At 37.1% G+C, this 18551-nt stretch overlaps 1 protein-coding gene across 2 annotated transcripts in view; it reads right to left on the bottom strand.

Moving 5' to 3' along the window:
• Nucleotides 1-1598: 1598 nt before the first annotated feature.
• LOC134354740 (NSFL1 cofactor p47-like) overlaps nt 1599-18551 on the bottom strand; it is a 67231-nt gene continuing 50278 nt past the window's right edge. For both annotated transcript variants that reach the window (XM_063063948.1, XM_063063938.1), the window contains 2 exons: nt 17383-17541; nt 1599-3764 (listed from right to left, as the gene is read on the bottom strand). In XM_063063948.1, the coding sequence (XP_062920018.1) occupies nt 3602-3764; nt 17383-17541 (322 nt within the window). In that variant the 3' untranslated portion in view covers nt 1599-3601. The remainder of the gene's footprint in view (nt 3765-17382; nt 17542-18551) is intronic.

The following is an 18551-nucleotide window of genomic DNA, read 5'->3' as shown; positions in this document are numbered from 1 at the left end:
TTTAGCCAGAGGGTGGTTAACCTGTGGAATTCACTGCCACGGACAGCTGTGGAGATCAGGTCATTCAGTGTATACAGGTCAAATGTTGATAGATTCTTGATAATTCAGGGCATGAAGGCAGGAAAATGGGGTTGAGAGGGAAATGGTGGAGCAGAACAAAATGGTTAAATTATATAATTCTGTTCCAATTTCTTATGATCTAAATAACTTTATCTTCTGTCCTCTCCATAATAATTCTCATTTCTGAGATATCAAATTTGTTACTTACTCTATTGATTGCATTGATTCATCTTCTCAAGAAAGAAGCGTTAAGCAGATTAAATATTAAGTTATCACTTTCAATTGAAAACAGACCTGGTGGACCAGAACAAAATAAAAGAAGCAAGTTTGTTCTGCAACATAAAGGCAGCATAACATTAAAAGAAGGCTGATACGAGGCATGTTTCCACACTGAGAAGGGATGCTAGAATAGCTCTGTTGCATGAGTCTGGCCAGTTGTGAAAGCAAAGATTCAACTTGCATAAATGTTTTACTGTTTGGAGGAAAATGAGCCGTATTTTATTTAAATGCTTTCACATAAATATGGTTGCATTCTCATTGTATAAATATGATTATTGGCCTGGATATTTGGCTAGACTATCCCCACAAAAGAATCTACACTTTATCCAACGTCAATTTCCTTTTCACAGGGCAACTGAGAAGACAGAACATCTTTCATCATCCATGGGAACTGACTAAGAAATGATAAAGTATAATTCAATGTTATGGCTTACACAGCTGTTGCAAAAGCCAGCTCTTGGAAGTGTCAAAGGCCATAAACAACTTTCAAAGATCGCACTTTGTAATAATCAATTAAAATATATTGGGATATTATTTAGATACCAATTGATCTGGATGAGAGTAACATCAGTGAAGTATTATCAAACACAGCAGCTGGACTAGATGGAATGTTCCACAAAAGCACATTTACTTCTCAACCATCAAATGCATCAGCTGTAGAAGGTTAGTTTCTGATTTTATGAACCATCAAGAGTCTTAGAATATCAACGTTCAGAATTTAATTGTCCTCGTCTTCTAACATATGATAATCCTAAAGGCAAATATATATTTAAGTTCCCAATAAATCTTGTATCATCAGTGTAAATCATGGTCTGCCTAAATCGAAAAACAAATCCAACACTGCAAGTCTGGCTTTTCAAAAAGGGAGAAAATAAATACTCTCCCGGAAAGCCCAATGCTTATGAAAGGAGTGTTTCAGAATCTCTAATGGATGCCAATTTCACCTTCTTGAAAGTGATGTGCATGGCTTTATGCAATTGCACAAAAAGATTATGATAGACATTAATTCTCTACTCTTCTCTCATCATGTCACATTGAAAAGAGTGACACAAAAAGAACAATTTGTTCTCCCAACCCCACCCAGTCTCCCTCAAAGGACATTTGATCAAATATACCTGAGAAAATTTGAGTCTTACACCAAAATCTCAACACTAAACCAGACTGTACCAAGGAGAATACACATTTTAAGCACCCAATGTTCAGATCCTAGTCAAAATACTATAACACAACAGGTTATATAATCCATTCAGGATCAGATTTATTAATTACTGATATATGTCATGAAATTTGATGTTTTGTGATAGCTATACAGTGCAAGACAAAAACATTATAATAAAATAAATACATTATGCAACACAGGAATAGCGAGGTAGTGTTCATGGACTTTTCAGAAAGCTGATGGTAGAGGAGAAAGTGTTCCTAAAATGTTAAGTGTGAATCTTCAGGCCCTTGTACTTCCTCCATGATCCCAGAAATGAGAACAGGGCATGTCCTGAGTGGTGAGGGTCCTTAATGATGGATGCCGCCTTTTGAAAATGTTCTCGATGGTGGAGAAGATTGAGCTGGTGATGGAGATAGTTGAGTTCTACAACCTCTGCAGCTTCTTCTGATCCTGTGCATTGCAGCCTCCATACCAGGCAGTGAATGCAACCAGTTAGAATGCTGTCCATGGTACATCTATAGAAATTTGCATCAGCCTTTGGTGGCTTTCAAATCTCCTCAAACTCTGAATGAAGTATAGCCACTGGCATGCCTTCTACAGGGTCTTGGCCCAAAACATTGCCCGCTTATCCCTCTCCCTAGATGCTGCTCGAGATGCTGGGTTCCTCCAGCATTTTGTGTGTGACTTCTTCATGATTGCATCAGTATGTCGGGCCTTGGATAAATCCTCTAAGATGTTGAGCTCAGGAACTTGCAACTGTCCACCCTTTCTACAGCTGACCCCTCAATGAAGACTGGTGTATGGTTCTCTGACTCCCCCATCCTGATGTCCACAATCAATTCCTTGGTTTAGGCAGGAAAACAATGATCTGACCAGGATCAATAAGAATGAGCTTTGGTGCTAAATGCTTCTGCAACCCTCCATTCTGATTACTTATTACTTCCTGTGGCTCTCTACATCAGCAATAAATTCATCACTCCCCTTTTTTGATTTTCCACAGAAATCCCTTAGAACTTAATTCATTTTAAAGAGAGTTATCTACCAAATGTTGGGCGTGGCTTGAACGGTCAAGGATAGTCTGTTATTGTATGTTAATATATTGTATTTGTAAACACAAACTTTGTGCTAGTATTTGCATATTTATCAGTGATCTCAACCTTTCAACTTACTCATTCATGAAATAGTCTTATGGGTATTTCTATTAGATTTTCTAATGAACATAATCATGTCTTCTGAGCAATTCCAAGAGTTTGTTTTTTTTTTAATTTCCCTGTCATATTTTGCTTCAGGCTTTGTTTTCTACATCTTTTTAAGACCATTTGCTTGTCCTTCTAAGAACCAGAACTTCTAAACATTATTTTATTAATTCAATAATTTAATTAAGATTATGCCTTGTTTTGAAATTACTAAATTTCATCATTCAGGTTTTAATTTTAAGAAGAGTCTCATAGTTGTTGCAACAGTCATTTTCAAAGTACTATTTTTGAGAGCTGGTAATATTCATCTCATGGAAACTGCTAGATTAGGAACAGAAGCAACATTAATCATGACAGATGTTTTGAATACAGGAAGAACAAATCATTCTATAAGTAACATTGCCAACAAGATGTTTTTAAAAAATTTTCTAGCTCTGACATCAGAAGGATATTGTAAACATGTATACAACTTTTCACATGCATAATTATGTGGATAACATTATCTCCAGATGCATGATTGTTGTTTTTGGAAAATAATTTAATTAAACCTTTCAGAAACAGTGGTAGTTTTAAACAAGGATCCAATATTAATATAGCTTGAACATTTCAGTTACCGTTAAACATTTCTAGGTAGTAATACAGACAAGGATTTACATTTGAGAATTAGTAGTTTTGCACATAATGATAGTTCACTTTATGTTTACTTCATTGTTCCCATTAGTTTTCCACAGGCAATGAAGATAATCCCTTGCTGCAAGCCATAGCAGACCTCATTTATGTGCTAAAATGTTTAGGAATATAATGGCCATTTTATCAGTGTTTGCCATTCAACTCAGTTTCAGTGCATTGAAAGATTTGCAAGCTTTGTTCTATTCTGTATGGTCTTACATAATCTAAAGTGAAGTTACTTCAAACGCTGAACAATCACCGCATTTAGCAAATTGGCTTCTTGCAGAGTTTGCTCTTCATCTGTCAGTTCTTTATTTGGAAATGTGGTCATCAGTACAAAGGAGGAAGTGGCAAAGACAGGATGATGTTGAATAATAAACTGGCGGATATCACTAATTCTGTAATTAAAACAACATATTCTGATTAATTCACAAGTTCAGGAACTATCAAAATTTACTGAAGGAAAAAAATTGATAAGTGCATCCAATCCAAAAATCTATTACACCAGAACTGACATCCGAAGATACCAGTGTAGATGGAATACAGGGTGACTGGCAGGAGGCACAGAGTGGGAATAAAGGGGGCCTTTACCGATTGGCTGCCGAGTGGTGTTCCACAGGGGTCAGTGTTGGGACTGCTTCTTTTCACGCTATATGCCAATGATTTGGATGATGGAATTGATGGCTTTGTGGCCAAGTTTGAAGGGGATACGAAGACAGATGGAGAGGCAGGTCATGTTGAGGAATTAGGATTGGGAGAATGTCTAAAGAACAGTCAGATGGAATATAGAGTAGGGAAGTGTATAGTCATCTACTTTGGTAGAAGGAATAAAGGTGAGATTATTTTCTAAATGGAGAGAAAATTCAAACATTAGAGATGCAAAAGGATTTGGGAGTCCTCATGCAGGATTGCCTAAAGGTTAACATGTGGGTTGAGTAAGTGGTAAGAAAGGCAAGTAACACACATCAAAGTTGCTGGTGAACGCAGCAGGCCAGGCAGCATCTCTAGGAAGAGGTGCAGTCGACGTTTCAGGCCGAGACCCTTCATCAGAAAGGCATGTGCGATGTTAGCATTCATTTCAAGAGGACTAGAATATAACAGCAATAATGTAATGCTGATGCTTTATAGGCATTGGTCAGACCAGATTTGGAATTTTGTGAGCAATTTTGGGCCTTTTATCTGAGAGGAATAATAAGTCAACTATGATGGAATAGTGCAGCAGACTCAGAAGGCCGAATGGCCTAATTCTGCTCCTATGTCTTATGGTCTAACTGCTTGATATTCAGGGACAAATCCGCTGAATGAGGAAATGTGCCAGGAATAGTATATTCTTTACTTCCACTCTTAAGGACTGGCTTGGACTAATAGGTTGTTCTTCTTAACTCTTAAAGTCTCAAACAAAATATGTATTAGCAATCAATTCATTTTGAAATGAACAAGTCATTGGACAAAATCATCCATTACCTTTTCAGAGCTATATTCATTACACTGAGCCAGAATAGGCAGGTCGTGGATGACATCACATGAATATATCTGCAATGATATCAGTCTCATTAAGAGAGAATGAAGGCAACAAATCCATATGTCTTCTTCATCACCCTATGGACCTTTGGCGTCACATTAAGGGAGGTCTGAACTTGTATCCCTGAATCACAGATCACAGGCAGACCCTTTTACTCCACCATATGTATGCATACCGCAAAGCTTATCTACACAAATCTCATGTCCATATGCTTCTATACCCTTCCTAAATAACTTCCAAAATATCATTTAAATATCATTGTGTCTGCATCTATCACCACCTCTGGCAGCTCTTTCCAAAAAAAAACACCGCCCTGTGTGTGACAAACCTAGCTGCTCAGATCTTCTTTAAGTTTCTCTGCTCTCATCTTAAACCTGTGTCCTCTAGTTTTATAGTCATAGTCATACTTTATTGATCCCGGGGGAAATTGGTTATACTCGCTGACTTGAGAAAGAGACTATTTATCCTATCCGTGCCCTTCAGAATTTTATAAACTTTGACAGGTCACCCATCTACGTTCTATATTCCACTAAGAAATCCAACTTATCCAACCACTCTTTATAATTACAACCCTCTATGCCAAGCAATAACCTGCCGAATCTCTCCTGCTGCTCTAATGTGAGCTATAGCCTTGCACCCCAAGGCCTCATGTACATCAAAGCTTCTAAGGCCCCTGCCATTTACTCTATATGTTCAAACAATACTTTGATTTCACCAACAACACACACAAAATGCTCAGCAGGCCAGTCAGCATCTATGGAAAAGAGTATAGTCGATGTTTCGGGGTGAGACCCTTCGTCCTGCTGAACTTGTGCAAAATGTCAACTGTAGTCTTTTCCAGCATTTTGTGTGTGTTGCTTGGATTTCCAGCATCTGCAGATTTTCTCTTGCTTGTTGATTTCACCAAGGGCCTTTTATTCTTTAATCTTCCTTATTGTCCTAACATTCACAGTATATTTCCAAACCTTATAAGGCTCCCAAAAATACATCACCTTATACTTACTAGGATTAAATAAACAATTTCTCAACCCTTTTTACTAGCTAATTAATATCATCCTACACCCTCAGACTATCCTCATCATTAATATTAGACTAAGTTTTGTGTATTTTGTGAATTTTACTAAACATACTTTCTACATTCACATCTAAGTCATTAACAAGAATCCCAGCATCAAACCCTGTGGTACACGATTGATCACAGGCTTCCAAAGACAAAACCAACCCTCCAAAATTAACCTTCTTCTATTACCAAGCCAGTTTTGAATCCAATTTACCAACATGACATGGATCCCATGGGCTCTTAGTTCTTGATCCATTTGGTACCTTGTCAATCTTTTACTGAACTCTATGTAAATCACATCAATCATGGTGTCCTCATTAAAATAAATTCCAAATTGACAGATTCTCCCACCTGCAAAGTTGATTATCTCAGGTCAATTTTTGCCTTTCCAAGTGATGATTAATCTTGCTCTTCAGAATTATTTTTCCAGTAATTTCACCACCACTGATAATAAATTAACTGGCTTATAATGACCTAACTTTGTTTCTTGAAAAAAGATTTCACATTTGTTGCCTTCAACTCATCTGACAACTCATCTGTGGTCAGCAAAGAGGGTTCCAGTTGATACATCTCCAAGAGGGTTCCAGTTGATACAAAGACATTGTTGATTAAAATAATGCACATTACTACAGGTCCAAAATGTTTCATGAACTTCTGAATTAATTGCTATCAAGACAAATTGGAGACTAAAGATAACATTACTCAATTGCTGGATTAATGAGCAGTGTAGAGTATGACCTCAACTGAATACCTGCTCCACATTGGCACCACATGACTTTTTTTTTAAAAAGAGAAAAAAGTGCCCATAAATCCCATCTTATCACTCAGACCTCTAAACTCCACAAAATTGAAGAAATGAGCTGACGTCATAGAAGTCACAAACACTGGTAGAAAATGTGAGTAAAGTTTGATGCTGAATGAAACTGAAGATATTAGGCTACTTTTATAAAATAATCACAACGACCTGCCAATCATTCCAGGTGATTTACAGTGGAATAACTGTTCTTTCTCTTTCAGGGGCAACAATCATACTAGTGTCCAAGAAGAGCAGGATGAGTAAGCTCAGCCACTTTCTGCCAGTGGCTCTCATATCTACTGTGACGAAGCGCTTTGAGAGACTGGGCATAGCCAGAATCAACTCCTGCCTAAGCAAGGACCTGGACCCACTGCAATCTGCATATTGCCTATTCTGACCCATGACTTATGCAATCTCACTGGTTCCCCACTCGTCATTGGATCACCTGGACAACAGTAATAATGACATCAGGCTCAAAGTCTGAAGTAAATTTATCAGCAAAGTTTATGTCTGTCACCATATACAACCATGAGATTCATTTTCTAGTAGGCATACTCAATAAACCCATAATAGAATCAATGAAAGATCACACAAACTGGGTGTTCAACCAGTGTAAAAAAGACAACAAATTGTGCAAATACAAAAAGAAAGAAATAATAAGTTGAAAGACTTTGGAACATTTGAAGTTCAGTTCTTTGTTTACACAACTTCTCAGAGGGAGCTGTAGCATATTTCTTATCAATTTCCTTAATCTTGTCCACAAGAACCAGCTCCTCCTAGTTCAACCTTTTCCTCAAAGCAGCAGAGTACGAAATGATCTGACCACGAATATAAGCTTTAGAAGTATCCCAAAGGGTGTTCATGGATATATCTTCTGTACAGTTAATTGTAAAGCAAAATCAATCTATTCATTCATAAAGTTAACAAACTCCATGTCCTGAAGCAACAGCGAATTAAAACGCCATTGTCTATTATTTTGTGTATTGGCCAATATTTTAATAGAAAGCTTAAGTGGAGCATGGTCCGAAATGGTTATAGAGTCATATTCACATTTAACCACTGAAGAAGTAAGACGAGAGTCAATAAAAAAATAATCAATTCTTGAATAGGAGCAATGAACATGTGAAAAAAAAGAGAAGTCTTTTTCCTGCGGATGCAAAAATCACCAAATGTCCGTTGACCCTGAATCTGAGAGAAATGAATTAATCAAGGTTGCAGATTTATTGGGTAGAGTCCGTATAGGAGCCGAACGGTCCAATAATGGGGATAAACAAGTATTAAGATCTCCGCCCCAGATTAGTGAAAACTCATTCAAATTCGGGAACAAATTAAATAATGATTAATAAATTTCTGGACAGTCCAAGTTTGGAGCATAGACGTTAACCAAAACTACCTTTTTATTAAAGAGTAAACCACTAACCAGTAAAAATCTACCATTCGGATCAGAAATAATATCGTGTTGCACAAAAGTGATTAAGGGATCTATAAAAATAGAAACTCCTCTAATTTTGGCGTTGGAATTCGAATGATAGTGTTGACGCTTCCAGAACTTAAAAAAAAACGTAATTTGTCCCCCCTCTGCACATGGGTCTCTTGTAAAAATAGAATATGTGCTTTAAGTCTCTGGAATACTTTAAAGATTTTTTTCCTTTTAATTGGATGATTAAGACCGTTAGTATTCCAAGAGACAAAATTAATAGTAGACCCCATAATCCCTAAAGTCAACCCTCAAATAAGGGAGGATTGACAATAGGTTCGACCCACGAACCCGGAAAGGGAACAGAGTAAACATGAGATATTGAGAAAGAGGACGCGACAAATACTTCAATATAAGTAGCCCAAGAAGAAAGAAAACCTAAAAAGTGAAGCCCCCCACCCCCCACCCCGTAACCCCAAAGCTAAATCTAAGATAGACTAGCCAGAAAGCAAGCACTAGATCTACCCCCATGACTTCCGATAGACGCTCACTTAAAAAGTGTATATATAGAAAGATCAACTAAAGTTATAAAAAACGTAAGAGTAAAAAAAAGTACACCGATTAAAATGAAAATGATATAATACAAAGAAAAAAACAGGTATATATAAAGAAAACCGTTAACCTACAACAGACCGTATAATTAAACAAGAAAATGAAATATCAGCATAGACCAGCCAAAAAAACTACAAAAACTACAAAGTTTAAGGCCTCCAGGTATGTATGTAAAATGATGCTGTGGGAATGGCCACCCAGAATCCCCAGGGAAGAAGAAAGAAATGACGCAGTTAAAAAAAAAGTTTGGCAACCATATTAATTAAACCGAAAAAAAACATTTCTGCCCTTATATAGAGCAAAAGAAAGAAATTAAACCCAACAGATTAACAGCCTCCGATCAGAGATGATTTAATAGTGTGATTAGGATGTTGAAGGCAAATGTTGATCCAGGTAACTCTGGGCTTCCGACGGAGAGTCGAAAAAACGGGAAGACCCATCAATCGAATCCTCAAACGTGCAGGATAAAGCAACACTGGTTTTAAATCCATCTTGATGTATTCCGACATCACAGATCTGTAACGGACACGTTGATCGTGAACCTGTTTACTAAAATCCTCCACCAATTGAAAGCGGAGATCCGAGAAATCAATATAGCCTTTAGGTCGAGCAAAGCGAAGCAGCTTCTCCTTGTCTTGAAAATAATGAAATTGTAAAATAACATGCCGAGGTTTATCTGACTTAGGCGACTATAATGGGACTCTGTGAGCCCTATCCAATAGTGGTGGTTGATCAGGAAATAAGGTGGGAAATGAATCTTTTAAAAGTTGAGAGAAAAACTTTATAGAGTCATCAGATTCGGCAGCTTCATGAAGACCAATAATTCTTATATTTTGACGTCTCATTCTACATTCTAAATCAGAATTTTTAAAGGTAAGAAAGTCAAGTTTTTTCTTCATTGTACTAATTGTTTCTTCAATTTTCCCCAACTTGAGTTCATTCTGTTGCGTGGAAACTTGGAGATTAGATATAGCAGTCTGATGTTCCGTGATAGATGCTTTCATTTTTTCAATTTCAATTTCATCGATGATTCTCTCCAGTTTAGATGAAATTTCCACACTAATCAGATCCGATATAGCTTGCATAGTTACCTCCAGTTCAATCGGAACAATCAAATGGAACACAGTTTATTACTTTCGTCCTCTACTGCAAATCAATTAATGAAAACAAGAAGCGAATTTTATATACATAGTGACAATGTTGGTAAACTGTTGGCTAACCAGTTGAAGACTAACTCTACTAAATTTCAAATTAATCAGATTTATAATCAAAAAGGTCAACTGACATTTGATCAAGCTGAGATTAATCAATCCTTTTTTGACTTTTATTCCTCTTTATATTAATCAGAGTCTCCTCGAGATTCTAAACATATGTGTGACTTTTCCGATAACCTAGACTTCCCTAAGATTTCACATGATATATGTTCTATGTTAGACACTTCTTTTACCACTGATGAGATTAAGAATGTTATTTTTTCTATGAACTCGGGGAAAGCTCCTGGTCCTGATGGGTTTACCGTGGAACTTTTAAAATTTTTTGCATCCTCATTAATCTCCTGGCTATTCAGGGTTCTGGAGGCCTCATTAAAACTTGGTAAACTACCCGAAACCTTTTATAGAGCATCGATCTCTTTAATATTAAAGACCCCGCTCAATGTGCATCTTATAGACCAATATCCTTGTTAAATGTTGACTCTAAAATTTTTTCAGAATTATTAGCAAATAGGCTAGAAAAAGCACTTCCTTGTATTATCTCGGAAGACCAAACGGGTTTTATTAAGAATCGTTATTCTTTTTATAATATTCGTACACTTTTAAACATTGTCTATACCCCGTCACAAAATGACCTTGAATGTGTCATTTCCCTAGGTGCTGAAAAAGCCTTTGACAGGGTCGAAAGTCCTTACTTAGTTAAGGTGCTTGAAATGTTTAACTTCAGCCCAAAATTTATATCCTGGATCAAATTGTTATACCATTCTCCTATGGCCTCAGTTCATACTAACACTTTAAATTTACCCTTTTTTCCTCTTTTTCGAGGTACCAGACAAGGTTGTCCTCTTAGTCCTTTATTATTTGATATAGCTTTAGAACATCTTGCAATTGCTATTCGAGGAATCTCCTAACATTATTGGTATAACTCGTGGTTTAAAGTCTCATAAAGTATCACTTTATGCTGATGACTTACTTTTATATATTTCTAATCCTCAAAAATCTATTCCTGCAGCTTTAGATTTATTAGCACAATTTAGTGTTTTTTCAGGTTATAAGTTAACTCTCAATAAGAGTGAACTTTTCCTGATTAATAAGCAAGTTCCCTTATATCAGAACCTGCTGTTTAAATTGGTTAATAATCATTTTTCATATCTTGGGATTAAAATTACCTGTAAACATAAGGATTTATTTAAGACTAATTTCCTACCCTTAATTGACATTACACAACTTTCCTTTAAATGGTCTCCACTTTATTTAACTTTGATTGGTCGTATTAATGCTGTTAAAATGTTTATTCTGCCAAAATTTTTATATATATTTCAGGCATTACCGATTTTTGTTCCAAAATCCTTTTTTGACAAAGTTGACTCTAAAATTTCTTCATTTATTTGGCAAAATAAAAACCCAAGACTGGGTAGAATACATCTACAGAAAGCTAAGAGAGATGGAGGCTTGGCATTACCTAATTTTAGATTTTATTACTGGGCAATTAATATTCGACACATGAAATTTTGGTTACTTGACCAAGACACACTATCCATTCCTAAATGGGTAGTATTAGAATTACAATCTGCTCAAGGTTACGAACTTGGCTCCATTTTAGGTTCTTCTCTTCCTTTCGATTTGAAATGCCATAAACAGGTTTGTAACCCGATAGTTAAAGATACCTTACGCATCTGGTTTCAATTCCAAAAATTTTTTGATCTTAATCAATTTGTGCTAGCGATTCCTATTTTAGGCAATATATTCTTTCCTCCTTCCTCTACAAATTTGGAAGACCAATGGTATATCACGGGTTTTGGATTTATTTTCAGATGGCTCCCTTATGTCTTTTGAACAGTTATCTAACAAATGTAACTTACCAAGAATACATTTTTTTAAGATATCTGCAAATTAGAAATTTCCCAAGTACCATACTTTCTTCCTTTCCGGCATTAACCCCTACAAATATGTTAGATACTATAATTAACCTTAACCCGTGTCAGAAAGGTGTAACGGCTATTATTTATAATACTATCATGAAACTTGGATAGCTCCATTCGATAAGATTAGGTCCGACTGGGAAAAAGAATTGGGCTTTATTTTTGGAATTTTGGCGGATGACTGGGCGCATATTTTACAACTAGTCAATACTTCCTCTATCTGTTCCAAACATTCCCTAATTCAATTTAAAGTTGTTCATAGAGCACATATGTCTAAAGATAAATTAGCTCGTTTTTACTCTCATGTTAACTCTCTTTGTGATAGATGGGGAGATAGCTTCCTTAACTCACATGTTTTGATCCTGTCTTACTCTGGACACTTTTTGGAAAGACATTTTTAATATTATCTCAAAGGTATTGAATATAGATATTTCTCCCCATCCTATTACTGCTATCTTTGGATTACCTAAAACCTCCAGTAATCTTTCCCCTTCAGCCCATAGAATGATTGCATTTCTCAGTTTAATGGCGAAAAGATGTATTTTACAACATTGGAAGGAGATTAATGCCCCAACTACCTTTTTTTGGTTCTCTCAAACGATACTATGTTTAAATTTGGAAAAAATCAGAAGTAATCTTTATGATACTTCAGTTAAATTTGAACAGACCTGGAGATCTTTTATTTAACATTTTCATTTAATGTGTAACTTTTTTTTTCTCTTTGACCATATTTACATTCCCTTCTTGGTTTTTAACTGTTATTAATGGAGGTCGGGTTTGAGGACGTGATTGTTTAAGTTGTTTAAGTCTACTTGGTACCTAGTTAGCCCATTGTTTTGCTTTGCTTTTTAGGTTAGTTGCACGGTGGGTTTTTTTTTGGGTTTTTTCTTCTCTTTATTTATATGAAAAATTAGTATACTACTATATTACCTCGTTATTTTATAACTAAACTGCACTGTTTGTATTGTTTTTTAAAGTATTAATATCTCTTGTGTAAGGGGGTTTCGATTTTTATGTTACTGCGGAGGCTAATTAAAATGGCATCTTTGTTATGTTAATCTGGGGAATGCGGCTTTGTTGTGTTAAACACTGAGAAAGTTTGCGCTAACAGTTTGTTTTTGCTTTAGAGTCTGATAAGAGAGTGCTATTAACCAATTGGGATAGTTGTTATGGTTTTGGTGTATTTGAAGATACTGTATGCACGGGGTTTTGGGGCAGAAGGCGGGAGAGCGAGACAGAGGATGGACGAGGTGCTGTGAGTCCGCTAACGGGGTCGGACCCCGAGCGGGACGTTCGGTGAGGAGACGGAGACGGACTCGTGTGGAGCGTCTCGTCGACCACCGTTGTTGGTCCCAGGCGGCCGGTCGAGGTGGTCCGAGGGGGTCGCAGGGTGAAGAAGAAGGTCCTTGAGCTCCAATGGTTTTTGTGCACGAAGAGATTGAACTTTGATAAGTGTGGCGCCTTTTAGTTTCCTTTTATATTTTATTCTTTTAATTATATAGTTCCAGTAATATCTATAAACTGTAAATCATTTAATTGCATCTGGTGTATTGTCTGTTATTTGGGCAGGGTGGGGTACCTCACACAGCATCCACACAAATGAATTATCCAGTTTGGAGGGGCCGAGGCTGTTTCCCTAGATGACAGCGAGCCGAGCGACCCTGAGAGTGGCCGGGGGGGCTACACTTGTAAATTTATATCGCAACAGTGTATTAGTTTCTATATGTTTTACCTTTTGTGTACTAATTCAATAAAAAGATTTAAAAAGAAAGAAAGACTTTGGAACATGACAGGCTATATATACACATTATCCCGATAGTAATATCTACAACTGGTGTCATCCCAAAGGCACTACACAATAGCATTAAACAATTAGGGTTACACAGCAACATCTATGTAAATCTCCAGAAAGCCACAATAGTGAACACCACTAGAATAGACTGAAAGTTCCAAGCAATTGACAAATGAGCGTGCTTGGCTATGCCTGTAACTCAGGTTTTACCAGCTTGAGCTCAGAAAAATAAATAATTAAGTTATAAACTCAGCCAGCTCCATCACGGGTACTAGTCTCCCTAGCATCCAGGAAGCCATCAAAAGCCGATGTCTCAAAAAAAAAGGCATCATTAAGGACCCCCATCATTGCTACCATCAAGGAGAAGGCACAGGAGCCTGAAGAGACACTCAATGTTTGAGGAACAGCTTTTTCCCCTCTGCTAACAGATTTCTAAATGGACAATGAATGCATGAACACTTCCTCAGTATTTTTCCCTCTTTTGGTACTACATACATATTATATATATGTATTACATTTGAGATATTTGATTTCAAACAATCTTAGCCATTCTTGTGCAAGATATAATTCCAATCATTGGAGTGTATGCTTCTTGATGCCCGTAGAACGTATCCTCACCCAGTGATGATGAGACCTGGAGCCAGCTGGTGTTGGCAAAATCCAAAATAATTTTGGGGAGAACTTTGCGAGGTTTGCTAAGCTAGGAGTAATGTTGCTTTGTGGCATACAGAATCAGAATCAGCTTTAATATCACTGGCACATATTGGGACATTTATTGTTTGGCGGAGCAGTACATTTCAATACATAATAGAAACTATAAATTACAATAGGTATCTGTGTATATATCTCTCAATCCCTGAATACCAAAGCCAAGTTCTTCAACAGATTATCTGAGGGCCAACAACCTTCATCTGCTTCCTGAATGATATTTCCTCCATAAGGTTAGAAGTGGTAACATTCAGTTACTATTCCACAGGTACAATTGTACTTGCACTTCTTCAACAAATGAGGCACTCAATGCATGGAAACATCTAGACCTAGACAATATTCAAGATAGGCTAAGAAACAGCAGTAACATTTGTGCCATATGGCTGTCAATGACCGGCTCTCTCTCTTGAAGCCAAGCTACCTACCCATGACAATTAATGGTAATGTTGTCAGCAAATCCTTCATTTTTAGCCTCTGAGATCATCCCTGACAAGAAAATGATATGCATCACATCACTGTCAAAGCTACAAAGGCAGTATATGGATTTGATATTCTGTTGCAAGTTACCCACCTGACAACCAAATCCCTTCCAGAAATTTCAATGCAAAGGTCAGGAGGATGGTCCACTTTTCTGCATGACTGTAGTTCCAACATGTTCAAGAAACTTGACATCACGCTGGACTAAGCAACTCACTTAAATGGTACCACATTCACCAACTGAAGGATTTATTCTTCCACCACTAATCCAGTGGCTGCTGGGACGACAATCTTCAAAACGCACTGTGGTTATGGTATTTACCCATGCCACATCAACAGCATCTCCCAATTACTCATGGAGGTGTATGAACACTGCCACGGGTAGGTTGCCCTCCATTTGCCCGGCCTTGTATGGAAGTACACTAACATTCTTTCATTGAAACAGAGTTTCAATCCTGAAAGCCCCAATCTAACAGCAAAGTGGAAGTACCTTGACGAGATGGACTGTAGCAGTTCGGAATGTGGTTCACAACCACTTCCTCAAGAGCCAAAAGGGATAGATAATAAATGTTAGTCTTACATTGGAAAGGACAAACATTTAGAAAGCTCAGACCAAACTAGGTTTTAGGCACTTGCGTGCAACACAATGGATTTCTCTTTTGAAGGTATACAGCACAGCGGAGGAAATGAATGACCTCCTTCTGTGCTTTCCTACAGGCGCCAAATTTTGTTCGGAGTCTCAGTTGGTTCAGGAATGTAAATGATCTACAGTGCAATATTTTCCAGGTGAAATATCCCAAGTGACATAAATGGACTGAAATTAAGAAGCACCACCACCCTGGTGATGTCTATATTGCATGGATGGGGAAAGAGGAGGAGACCCAATCTGGATCGGTACTTGGATGGTAGGGGTAGGGAGGGCCATGGTCCCAATGTAGGTGGATGACAGTAGGCAGTTTGAACTAGGATAGATGGGTCGATCGGCCTGTTTCTATGCTGTACATTTCTATGACTCTAAAAAGCCAAACAGTATTGATTAATGGATAACAATGGAAACGTTCAGAATCTTATGCTCAAAGTTCAAAGTAAATTTATTATCTCGTATATATTTATCACCATATACATACAACCCTAAAATTCATTTTTTGTGGGCATACTTAATAAATCCATAATAGAATAATAATCATACTAGAATCAATGAAAGAAAGCACCAACTGGGCGTTCAACCAGTGTGCAAAAGACAAACTGTGCAAATACAAAAAAGACGGAAATAATAAATAAAAAAGCAAACAATAGATATTGCCAACATGAAATGAAGAGTCCGTGAGAGTGAGTCCACAGGTTGTGTGAACATTTCAGTGAAGGGGCAAGTGAAGTTACCCCCTTTGATTCAAAAGTCTGATGGTTGAGGGGTAATACTGTTCCTGAATCTGGTAATGCGAGTCCTGAGGCTCCTGTATCACCTTCTCATTGGCAACATTGAGAAAAAAACTTGAGCAGGATGGTGGGGATTCCTGCAGATGGATGCTGGTTTCCTGCGACAATGCTCCATGTAGATGTGCTCGGTGGGGAGAGCTTTAACCGTGATAGAATGGGCCATATCCACTACTTTTTGTAGGATTTCCCATTCAGGGGCATTGGTGTTTGCATACCAGACTGTAATGCCGTCAGTCAATATACTCTCCACCATACATCTATAGAAGTTGGTCAAAGTTTTATATATCATGCTAAATATTTGCAAACTCCTAAGAAAGTAGAGGTGATGCCTTGCTTTCTTTGTAATTGTACTTATGTCCTCTGAAATGATAACACTGAAGAATCTAAAGTTGCTGACCCTCTCTATTTGCTGACATTGTGTAGGACAAAGTTACCAAAGGCGAAGTGTCTGAATCTCAGTGTGAATATTTCTACAATGTTGGACCTTCTCCTTGGGTCATATGTACTATCCAAAGTGCAGGAGCAGCAAGGTACATTTAAATAACACCAGCAACTTCCCTTCTGTGCTAGAACAAAACCCTTAAAGTCAACAATATCAATCCTGCTTACAAATGCTATAACAAAGAATACGATTTCTAAAAATCTTACAACCTTCCATCACTACAAAGAAAGACATGGTACAGTCAATTCTACTTAATAAAACTCAAGCAAAATCACTGGTCAGATACCCTTTGGTAATAGTCTTTCAGGGTCACTTTAGTAATAATCTCAGAGATTATTACTTAGCATTCCTTTACTAGTTTAATTATAATCTCAGATTATGTTGTATTTTCTACATTGTATTGTTCTTCACATAAAAGCTTGAGATCTTTTACACTGAAGATAGCTTGAATAAAAGAAAGCAGAATGTTAAAGTGACATTGTCAGCTCAGTCCTGTTGCAAGTGCTCCAATAATAAAACAAGAATTAGTTGACATAGCTTTGAATTTACTTTTGGATCTCTGCAAATCACATGAAAGATATTCTTTGATATTGCAAAGTGAGACCCATATAATTCCTTACCTATGAGTTTGATTAAATTTCTGCACTAAGCGACTCCCATCTGCGAGACGAATTTGAATGTTGGTAGTTGGCTCAGATTCATTCACGTTCAAAACATTAACAAAGTATTTGAATTCCTCTTCTGGGGAAGACGGAGTGCTAACTATAGTCGGAGTGGGGCTGTATAAAAGAACAAAAGATGATTCAAGATTGCCACAAGCACAAAACATTTTCTGGATAAGCAACAATTTTAAGAAATACAAAAAAAAATTCAATTAATATACATGAGACATGGATTATATTTTCAAATACTACTAGTCCAGAGTCTGGGTCAATCATTTATCTTCAGAACAGATAAAAAGCAGTTTTGACTTCCACCGGACATTAGAGGAATTGAAGTAAGAAATATAATACTTAGATTAATTTACACAGGGATAGGTTAAAAAATTAAAAGGGAAAAATACAAGAATCAAATACAGTAAAACAATGATAATCCACTATATGAATGTATGGAATTAACAGTGTTTTAGCAGTTAATTCACCGGGTATGGATTCCTGTGCTTCTATTAATACATCAGCGCCTCCACTGGAGCCCCAGTCCCTACACTCCCTTTAAATACATTGGGGCAATTTCCCACACTTATTTTAAATGAACTGGGCTTGTTAGAAAATTCATGATACTGATGTGTAACACTACTGAAAATAAAAAGTGAATTAAAAATGTAAGGGTGTTAATTGGAATAATATCCAAGAGTCTAGAAAATCTGCCAGTCTGGCTCCAAAACTTCCAGCATGCCAGATTAATGAAGTTTTACAACATAATTAATTGACATTAAGAAATACGGCTCAGCAAAGTAATTAATGTTAATACAACACACACAAAATGCTGGAGGAACTCAGTAGGCCAGGCAGTATCTATGGAAAAGAGTATGGTCAAAGTTTTGGGCCAAGACCCATCAGGACTAGAGAGAAAAAAAAATGAGGAGTAGAGTTACCTTTTAACTCTGACTCCATCTTTTTTTCTCCAGTTCTGCTGAAGGGTCTCGGCCCGAAACGTCAACTTTACTCTTTTCCATGGATGCTGTCTGGCCTGCTCAGTTCCTCCAGCATTTTGTGCGCCTGTTGCTTGGATTTCCAGCATCTGCAGATTTTTGCTTAATATTAACGTGACTTATTTTAAAGAAAGACCC

Source organism: Mobula hypostoma, chromosome 1 (genome assembly GCF_963921235.1).
Source record: "Mobula hypostoma chromosome 1, sMobHyp1.1, whole genome shotgun sequence".
Taxonomy (NCBI): domain Eukaryota; kingdom Metazoa; phylum Chordata; class Chondrichthyes; order Myliobatiformes; family Myliobatidae; genus Mobula; species Mobula hypostoma.
This window is presented reverse-complemented; position numbering and strand designations above follow the sequence as displayed.